This window comes from Paramisgurnus dabryanus, chromosome 22 (assembly GCF_030506205.2).
Source record: "Paramisgurnus dabryanus chromosome 22, PD_genome_1.1, whole genome shotgun sequence".
In the NCBI taxonomy this organism is placed as follows: domain Eukaryota; kingdom Metazoa; phylum Chordata; class Actinopteri; order Cypriniformes; family Cobitidae; genus Paramisgurnus; species Paramisgurnus dabryanus.
In genome coordinates this window covers 14,932,732-14,943,256 of record NC_133358.1, presented here as the reverse complement: position 1 = coordinate 14,943,256, position 10,525 = coordinate 14,932,732, and the positions used below count along the sequence as shown (strand labels likewise).

At 38.8% G+C, this 10,525-nt stretch overlaps 1 protein-coding gene and 1 long non-coding RNA gene across 2 annotated transcripts; both read right to left on the bottom strand.

The window, feature by feature from the left end:
• Window positions 1-3,561: 3,561 nt before the first annotated feature.
• LOC141281385 (uncharacterized) lies at window positions 3,562-9,473 on the bottom strand. Its single transcript, XM_073813124.1, has 18 exons — window positions 9,467-9,473; window positions 8,641-8,673; window positions 8,503-8,553; window positions 8,387-8,419; window positions 8,248-8,298; window positions 8,132-8,164; window positions 7,994-8,044; window positions 7,878-7,910; window positions 7,738-7,788; window positions 7,622-7,654; window positions 7,483-7,533; window positions 7,367-7,399; window positions 7,231-7,281; window positions 6,020-6,052; window positions 5,614-5,783; window positions 4,851-4,915; window positions 4,621-4,721; window positions 3,562-3,806 (listed from the first exon to the last, which is right to left on the bottom strand). The coding sequence occupies exons 1-18, from the start codon at window positions 9,471-9,473 to the stop codon at window positions 3,682-3,684; spliced, it is 1,005 nt and encodes a 334-aa protein (XP_073669225.1). The 3' UTR covers window positions 3,562-3,681.
• A 10-nt stretch (window positions 9,474-9,483) lies between these two features.
• On the bottom strand, window positions 9,484-10,040 carry LOC141281373 (uncharacterized). The gene is made up of 3 exons (XR_012335654.1): window positions 9,953-10,040; window positions 9,784-9,822; window positions 9,484-9,523 (listed from the first exon to the last, which is right to left on the bottom strand). It is a non-coding gene; the product is annotated as an uncharacterized lncRNA (long non-coding RNA).
• Between the last annotated feature and the right edge of the window lie 485 nt (window positions 10,041-10,525).

Sequence of the window (10,525 nt, the reverse complement as noted above, 5' to 3'; positions counted from 1 at the left end):
ATTTAGCACTGCAGCACTCTCGACCGTGTTATTGTGATAATGCGGTCGGGCAATCTACGGTGGTTTCATTATTTACCGAACCAGACTGAGATCTCGCCCCCTGAACAAGCTGACGAGTCATCTCCTTTATAAACTCATTGCATCGCTTTATAAGCTATGTTCAATCAGAGTGATACGCATCTCATGCTTAAACTACCAATATTAACCCATTACGATGGGCGTGCGGAGATGGCATCCGTGGGACACGACCTACATTACGTGCCTTATGACACATTGACACAAGCTGCTAGGACCCCTTTCACGAGGCGTCCTTATGCAAAGTCTGATCCATTCTGTCTAGTGACATTTGAAAGTCAATACCCCCCGCGAATCGTGGGTGGAACACTTTTCTCCTCACTACAGAGGCACGGCGGCTCTCTCCCCTACCTATATCTATGTGGCCGTGATAACAGCGAACCACGCTTTTACGACCGACCATTCATTTCATTCACAAGCCTGTCATCTCTCAGATGCGGACGGCGGCGGTAACAGCGAACCATGCTTTTACGGCTGGCCATTCACTTTGTTCATAAGCCTGTCATTTCTCAGATGCGGACGGTGCCCGAGGCACAGCGCTCTGGAACTGTCCAAGGTCCTGGATGACACATACGTCTGACGTACATCAGACGATCAGCTGTTCATCTGCGTCACAGATCACTCAAGCACCTGTCAATACAGGCTATTTATGGATCGTTGACGTTATCACCTCCCGTGACAATTATGCTCACTTGTCTTAGAGCATGGGCATGGTCTTAGAGGTTTCTCATTTGACAATTGTGACACGGCCGGCTGGTCCCCGCCGTCCACGTTGTCAGTTTACAGCTTCGACATCCCTGCTTCGCACTACTGAGGTTTGTTGCATTAAAGGTGCGCCCATTAGCTCACCTGTATGCACGATATGGTTTTTAATTATATGCGTCCACCGTGCGCTTAGAGAAGCTCACATGTACACGCTATAACATTTTGGTATACAATAAGATGCGCTTGGGAAAGCTCACCTGTATACACAGCTGTGTTATGATTTGTGACACATACATTGTTGTTCATCTGTGTACGTTCACGGTGCGTTGGGTGCCCACCGTTACGTTCATCAATCATATTTGTACACATTCACGGCGCGTTCTGTGCACTGATTTATCTATACGCATTCACGGTGCACTGAAGAGTTCACCCGTGTGCGCACAATTTATTATCAGAACACATGACGGCGCGCTCGAGAATCTTGCCGGCCTGTGCATTATAACACTCTGATTCATCTATATGCATTCACGATGTATTCAAGTGTTCACCTGTGCCCGTGCAATTTATAGTCAATACACATTTACGGCGCGCTTGGAAAGCTCACCGATCTGTGCACTATAATACTACCTATATGCATCCCGATGCGCTCGAGGGTGCACCTGGGTTCACACTATTGTGGTATCTGTATAATCCCACGCTACGAACCGTTCTGCCGCATATTATAGTCAGATCGGCCGTTCGTGAGCTTCGCAGATCACTCACTACGTATGTCTGTTGCTAACAGTGGTTATTTAGATGGATTGTTGAAACCATCGCACTGGCTCACGCCCCTCTATGAGCTATGTCCTATATAGAGCCCACTCTCTGCGAGTTTGGCTTCTTCATGAACTTGGTCTACAGGGGTATCTATATCTATATTTGATATCTGCTACGCGGCCGGCTGGTCTTCGCCGTCTACGTTGTCAGATTGTACAGCTTAGACGTCCCTGCCCTACGAGCGCAGGTTCTCTCGGCTCAATCATGCACGCTCATGCGTTTTATGTGTACACCACGGTGCGCTCAGCGAGCTCACCAACGTGACTCTGAATTTACTTATCTCGCACAGCCGCGGCGCGCTCGGTACCTCGCCGTCTTGTGCTATGTTATGTGCCCCCGGTGCGTTTAAAACCCCACCGTGTGCGCGTCAACAATTTATATGGTGCTTACACATTTGCTTTTTAAGCTGTGAATATGCCGGGTATAGGGCCACACGCAGTGTCTCTCCGGTAAGGCACTTCAGTACGTTGTGTATGCACGGCGTGATGGGATTACGTTCCCCCATAGCGTCAGCTAACTGACGCAATGCGAAGTGAACCGTATTGAAAGGGAACGCTTAGGTTACTCACGTAACCCCGGTTCCCTGAAATAACGGGAACGAAGCATTGCGTCTCTTGCCGTGCTACAAACGTCTACGCAGCGAGTGTTATTCGGCTGCGCGCTTCAGTCGAATAATAATGAGCTCCTGACGATTGAACCGCACTTATATAGGGACGCGTTCCTCCCGCGCGCGGGTTCAAACGTCATTGGTCTGTACTTTGTACAGACGTTAACCAATAGGCTTCAGTCACGGAGTAAACAGGAGTTTCCCCCATAGCGTCAGCTAACTGACGCAATGCTTCGTTCCCGTTATTTCAGGGAACCGGGGTTACGTGAGTAACCTAAGCGTTATGCTGCTGCTTTCTATTAAACCCAGGCATTTTGTTCAATGTTTTGCCACTATTCTTTCCTAAGCAGGCTTGTTCATGTGTTAAAGTGACGTCAATGCATACCCTCTATTACTGTGGGTTCACACCAGCCACGTTTGAGGCGTCAAATTCGCGTCTACCACGTCTAGTTTGCCGCTTGAACATTCGCGCATGAAAGCCGTGCATGAAATTCTAGTCATCAAGACATTAACGTGGAAATTCGCGTCATGGGGGGCTTCTGCAACTCCGCTCACTTCCTGTAATCACGTAAGAGCAAGCTCCTGATTGGTTAACATGGCTTGTTTTTCGCCAAAGTTCAAAATTTTCAACTCAAGCATTTCACGTCTACCGCGCTGCGCTAAACGCCTCATTGGCACCGCGAGACCTCCAGACGCGTGTGACCTCCAGACGCGTGTGACTTAAAATCACTCACGCTTGACGCCTCTACTGCGGCCGGTGTGAACGCAGCAGTACACACTGTAAACAATGTTTGAAGTCGGCATGAAACGGAACCCAGCAAGCAATTTTGCGTCTAATAGACGTCTAGTAGCCGTCTAAACACCCCCCTGACGTCTAGGCTAAAACAAGGCTAATTTTGGGCTGTCAGTGAAAATCTAGTAGACGTCTATCATAGCCCAAGAATAGACTAGTCATTAATTAGACGTCTATTAAACGTCTACATGTATACGTCTAATAGACGGTGAATGCAGGTCTAGGCTAATAAAAGGCTAATTTTGGGCTGTCAGTGAAAATCTAGTAGACGTCTATCATAGCCCAAGAATAGACTAGTCATCAAATAGACGTCTATTAAACGTCTACATGTATACGTCTAATAGACGGTGAATGCAGGTCTAGGCTAATAAAAGGCTAAATTTGGGCTGTCAGTGAAAATCTAGTAGACGTCTAACATAGCCCAAGAATAGACTACTAATTAAATAGACTGTAATGGCTAAAGAAATCTTTGTAATCCAATATAACAGGTTCTCATAAACGGCAATCATACAAAGAATTTAAAGCATTTATTACAAAAAAAATATATTTAATACAACATAAATGTACATTAGTCAATATAACAAACACAATTAACCACTTTTACAGCCTAACATAAAAAAATGAATACAAAAGAATAAATTACAAAATAAATTATAAAATTACGTATAAACTCAACTAACTGTCTTTATTCATTGTATTTACTTTTATATCCCCCGCCCCCCGTCCTCCCTGGAGCTTGTTTAAAATGACCCCCAATTGCAGACTTTACTTCCAACTCTGTCGCTTCTGGATAGTTGTTTAGTATTGCGTCTGCCAAATAAGAAAAGAATGTATAAGACAAGCATTTTCACTTTGTTAATTGTGACAGTCTGCCTCCCAAGCCAAATAGAATGACTATGGCTGGGCAGAAGTAAAGATTTAAACTATATAATTTATGTAAAATTAAACACTTAATGATTAAAGAGAAGAATAAACACTGTTTGTGACTGTCTGCTTTTTATTTTTTTATTTAATTCCTGATCATTTATAACTAAAAAAGTGAATAATGAAGAAATTCATAAATTTTGACAGGCATTACCACAAACACAAGTGCATCTCTCTCGCTCTGTGTGTTAAATTATGTTTTGGAACTAGCAACAGAGGCTTAAAGGCAGGGTATCGGATTTGATCCAGAATCACTGTTATCATGCTGGTTGAAAGTCTCCGCACATCCTGATAATAATCGCTACATTATGTTGTCTAAATGTATTTGCACAAATTTGTATCTGTGGACCAAAACATTTTCAACAAATAATTTAACTCTGAACGGAATCAATAAATTGACGTATGTTTTGCTACTCTTCTGTGAACTTAATTTGCATCATAGATCAACAGCGAGTTCACATCCACTTACCACCAGTAACTTTACTGAAGACTTTTGTATGGGTGTGGTAACCATGGTATAAGCAAAAAGTATTTGAATGTGGTTCTTATAATTATTAAGGCGTTACCACCTTTTTAAATTGACTGTCATCATTTACTTCTCACACACCCTAATATCATATTAAAATAAACTTTTCATCATGTTAAAAAACATGTTACATTTTACACCATTCAGCCTTAAAACACACACAAATACACTTACCCTTAATAACGGAGAACAGTGCCGTTTTTTCGAACGCTTTCTTAAGCAATGGACCACCCCCTTTCATATTAAATTGTGACATCAGGGAATTTTTTAAAACTCTAAAATACAAAAAACAATAATATTAACAGTTGCATACTGACTTTTCAAAATGATAAAAGATTTCATATTTTCAGATTTGTGTTGTGACCACAATGTCCGATTAATATTGCATTTGTTCTAGAACTAACCTGTCCAGCATTCTCCTTGCACTGTCTTTCAGGTTTCTGCCCCCGATTTGGCACAGCTTAAACACCTGAATAGCACATGCCTTTGTTAGTACTTGGGAGATAGTATTGTTCATTGTACAAGTATTTAATTAACCTTAAAGGCAGCATCCATAATGTCTGAAAGCCAATGTTGACATTTGAAAATCACCTAAAATACACACCCCTACACCAATACAATCTGGACCTTCTTTTGAGTGACTTGCCCCAGACATACACAAACCAGGCAACGATGTTGGTTAGTATACACGACCCTTACCGCTGATTGGCTACCTGCAAGTTTTCTGTCAGTAACACAATTTAAACATTCCAAAAGACTGAAGGCCTCTAATGCGGCTTTCACATAGGAAGCGGTGTGCGCTGCGCTCACCGCTGGGTTCAAGCAGCCAAGTGATTTATGCTCTGCTGGCAGACCAAAGTATTTGGGGTTTTCAATAAATTACTACCGTGTTTATATTTGGGCAATTGAAATGAATGGGTTTCATAGCACAGCGCATCGCATCCTATGTGAAAGCAGCATAACTCCATATGGAAAAATATCCATGTCTGAATGTGTAATGGTAAAGCACAACTGACAACATTACTGTAAGTAACAGTTATAGCTACTGCCGTTACTAAAAAGCAAGTTAATCCTCATTGTACATAGACTAATATATTTACTGCCACAGTTTGATAAAATTTTTGTTTAATTTGCTTTAAAGAGTTTTGCTTAAGAGTGTTTTTTTACCATTGCTGCCTGGGTCCGCTGACTTTCCAGTTGCTTTTCGAGGTTTTGGAACTCTTCCTCGGTGGCCATTGTTGACAGGTGGAAATCTGTGTCAGGTTCCACTCTGCGTCCAATTCTCCTTAATTCTTCCTTGATTTCCACGAGCAGCAGAAGCACCTTTCTTTGGAATTCTAAATGCAAAAAAGCATTGTTTTACTTTCAATTAACTTAAAAAGATAGCATCACATCACTTATGCCACCTACATCCAAAAAAAAAAAATCTCTGCCTCCACATGTGTAGGAGGTAACAAGACAGTGGCATGGCATCAACCAACAGATGAAACAAAGTGGAGACCCTTTACTTAGTCCTAGGGTCGTGATCCACAAAAATACACAAATATTTCAGTAACAATTCACTGATACTTACTTTTGTCTGACATGGGAAACTTGTCTTGCCTCTCTAAAAAAAAAAAAAAAAAAAAAATAAATGTGATACACAATAAATATCATAATAAAATGATTTTATCAAATTATTCTGAACAAATTAAGAGTATAGTACTGCTATGTTGCCCCTTAAATTTACATCCATTTGTACAATGCAAACACTGAAAAAACTTCTGCCGTGTTTACAGTATGTCTTATAAACATGAAAACTTTGTATTGTTTTTCATTTGCTATAAACATTAAACTGTGCTCGATAATTAGGGGATGAAATTGTCCCTTAAAGCATCATGAAATCCTGCTGTTTCAGCTGCAGTATAACTATCATTTAAAAAAGCAAACTCAATAGGCGTGGACGCTGTGAGAAGAACGGCGAGGAGTGTGTAAGGCACCTGAATAGTGTAACAAACAGATTTACTAAGAATAGCTGTATTTCAGAAATAATGAAATTTAATATATTTCATTTATATAAAGGTTAAGTGTTGAAAAACTGCATAAAACTCTATAAAACGGTCTTAGTTGAAATAATAGCGTGTTTGAAGACAAGAAAGAGTCCTCAGGTACCTCCCGTAGGTCATTTAATTTGCCTATCATAGCTTTCGTACAAATACATAGTTGATGGTGAGTTTAATCCTAACAGCATCGAGCAGAAATCATCCAATGCATTTACAGAGTTTACATTTTATTTTACAATACAGAACCGCGTATCCAAGTACAATTGTGGTGAGCCTCAGACCCTCTCGGCTGCATGGAGCGCGTGCACACACAAAAGCGAAACATCTTAGCATTGGTTAGAACACACCATCTCATAAATAATAATAATAATAATAATAATAATAATAATAATAATAATAATAATAATAATAATAAAACAACAACAACAACGTGTTATTTTTACAATGCCACTTCAAAGCTCGTGACGTTAGCACTATATGGAGTTTAAACCAGAAGACAAAAATATCACAAAAAAGATAAAAATTACGTAGTTTTCACCTTATGTTAAAATTAAAAGATGCTGACATTGTATTCTATGATGTGTAACAACTAACAGTGTTAACATCTAAAAAATGTTGGTTCGGGTTCCATGACGCTTTAAATACATAAAAGTAAAAAAGCACACAGTTTTAATTTAGAAAAGTAAAATATGCTTACTACAAAAATACTCAAGCTTACCATGCCAAATAGTTTCATACTAACCTTGGGAATATCTCCTTTGAGGAGTTCTCGGTTGGTGTGTGTTCTTGTTTGCTGTAATGTCAAAAAAATAATAATTGTGAACTATTTGATCACCCAATAAAATCTCAAATTAAGTCTTTGCAATCCTTCAAGTTACCTTGTGGCGTTTCTTCAGACTCGCCAAGGTCCCCTGCAATTGAAATCAAGTTCGAGTATTCAGAAAAATTCACATCCGTTTATAAAACGTCTTTGCAAACGCAGGTCCATACTAACCTTGGGAATATCTCCTTTGGGGAGTTCTGGATTTGCGTGTGGTCTTGTTTGCTGTAATGACAAAAAAAAAGTATTAATTGTGAACTATTTGATCACCCAATAAAATCTCAAATTAAGTCTTTGCAATCCTTCAAGTTACCTTGTGGCATTTCTTCAGACTCGCCAAGGTCCCCTGCAATTGAAATCAAGTTCGAGTATTCAGAAAAATTCACATCTGTTTATAAAACGTCTTTACAAACGCAGGTCCATACTAACCTTGGGAATATCTCCTTTGGGGAGTTCTGGATTTGCGTGTGGTCTTGTTTGCTGTAATGACAAAAAAAAACTATTAATTGTGAACTATTTGATCACCCAATAAAATCTCAAATTTAAGTCTTTGCAATCCTTCAAGTTACCTTGTGGCATTTCTTCAGACTCGCCAAGGTCCCCTGCAATTGAAATCAAGTTCGAGTATTCAGAAAAATTCACATCTGTTTATAAAACGTCTTTGCAAACGCAGGTCCATACTAACCTTGGGAATATCTCCTTTGGGGAGTTCTGGATTTGCGTGTGGTCTTGTTCGCTGTAATGACAAAAAAAAGTATTAATTGTGAACTATTTGATCACCCAATAAAATCTCAAATTAAGTCTTTGCAATCCTTTAAGTTACCTTGTGGTGTTTCTTCAGACTCGCCAAAGTCCCCTGCAATTGAAATCAAGTTTGAGTATTCAGAAAAATTCACATCTGTTTATAAAACGTCTTTACAAACGCAGGTCCATACTAACCTTGGGAATATCTCCTTTGGGGAGTTCTGGATTTGCGTGTGGTCTTGTTTGCTGTAATGACAAAAAAAAGTATTAATTGTGAACTATTTGATCACCCAATAAAATCTCAAATTTAAGTCTTTGCAATCCTTCAAGTTACCTTGTGGCATTTCTTCAGACTCGCCAAGGTCCCCTGCAATTGAAATCAAGTTCGAGTATTCAGAAAAATTCACATCTGTTTATAAAACGTCTTTGCAAACGCAGGTCCATACTAACCTTGGGAATATCTCCTTTGGGGAGTTCTGGATTTGTGTGTGGTCTTGTTTGCTGTAATGACAAAAAAAAGTATTAATTGTGAACTATTTGATCACCCAATAAAATCTCAAATTAAGTCTTTGCAATCCTTTAAGTTACCTTGTGGTGTTTCTTCAGACTCGCCAAAGTCCCCTGCAATTGAAATCAAGTTTGAGTATTAAGAAAATTTACATCTGTTCATAAAGCGTCTTTGCAATTAATAGTGGGCTATTTCACCACAAAAAAGGTGTATGCAGTTAGACTGACCTATCTTTTTTGGGTTGCAATTATTAGGGGTTGAGGTGCACGATGGTAAGGGTAAGAAACGACCCCTAAATGTTTGCTTTGTCCCTGTAACAGAAAATTTTACATTTGTAATACATAAGTAACAGCAGAGTATTGAAGTTACCTAAAAAATGTTAAACAACAAGATAAGTCATTAATTAATTTCCAAATAAATCACTTCTACTCTCCTTAAATTATCAAGAAAATAAAAAGGTCACATAGAAAGGCACATCTTACTTTTTGGCGTTTCAATTTTTGTGGAATCCATAGATTGTGGAGTGCCTTATAGAGTAGTGAAAAGCAACATATTAAAATGTAAATCAATAATACAATTTAAGAGGAAATTTAAAAAATACATAATTACGCACCAATCTTGCATGTCTTACACTGGTATTCAGTAATATTGTTTGTCGACTATCATAATAAGCATAATTAAAAAATATATATATATTTATATAGATATATTTATTTTTTTACTTTGTTCAAGGATTGGCGAAAGGTGTTGTCCTTGTTGACTACCTACAAAGAAAAAAAGTCAATCAAATGAAGATATGATCTCAGGCCATCGTAACATTAGGAATAGCATGCAAATCTGGAGGTAAATTCAGAGTACTAGTCATGATGATATGAAATATGTGCATTTATATTCACGAGTACTTACTAGTCATGGCAGAAGGTGGTGTGGAAAAAAGATCCTCCGAAAAATTTTGAAGAGGGTCTAGCAATAGTAAATAGTAATAATGAAATTAGTTTCAGCAAAGTGCTTAAGCAAGAATACCTGTCTTTAATTCACCCACTCTAGTGCCAGCCATGAAAGAAGACTAAAGTTATGCAAATAAGGCATTGTAATTTTGCAGCTTTATAGTTCTCTGTTGCTCAAAGACAGAAAGTTATACGATAAGAAGGCAAGTGATTGAAAAGCAAAGCTTTCATCTTGTCTTAGGGAGAAAAACTATAAATAATGAATGATGAACTTACTCTTTCTTGATTTCACCTTACTCCCATGAACACTGGTTGCTACAAAGAATATTTTTTGGCATTAGTAAATACTAATAGTTTCTAAAGAAACATTAACTAATTTGAAAAGGGTAATTAAAAATAAACAATGATAACTAAAATATTTATTATACCATAATGCTGCATTTACCTGGGGCAGCTTTTGAGGCAGGGGCAGCTTTTGAGGCAGGGGCAGCTTTTGAGGCAGGGGCAGCTTTTGAGGCAGGGGCAGCTTTTGAGGCAGGGGCAGCTTTTGAGGCAGGGGCAGCTTTTGAGGCAGGGGCAGCTTTTGAGGCAGGGGCAGCGCCATATTTATTAGGCGGTAGGGGGAAAGTAGAAACTTTAAAATGAAAGAAATACAAAAAAACTTAACATTGCAAAATGTTATGTAAACATTGACATTTTTATACAAAAAAGGTAACAATTCTTATAAGGTAATCATATCCTATGCAAAATCATTTAATGGATGAAACAGCCAAAGAGCTCAGAGCCTGGGCTGTTATTATTTCATCCTATAAACTTTAACACATTAGGTGATTGAAACCGCCTAGTAAGAATTTGAAAATCCTTAAAGATTTTCTGATGCACATTTTCTTTCTTTTTTACAATAGCTTTAAAAAAAAAAAAAAACTACCACGGGGCTTCTTTGGGGGTGGAGATGGCAGCACGGACTCAGATGAGCTCATGTCTAAAATAAATTGCAATATGGTCATAGTATTAATAA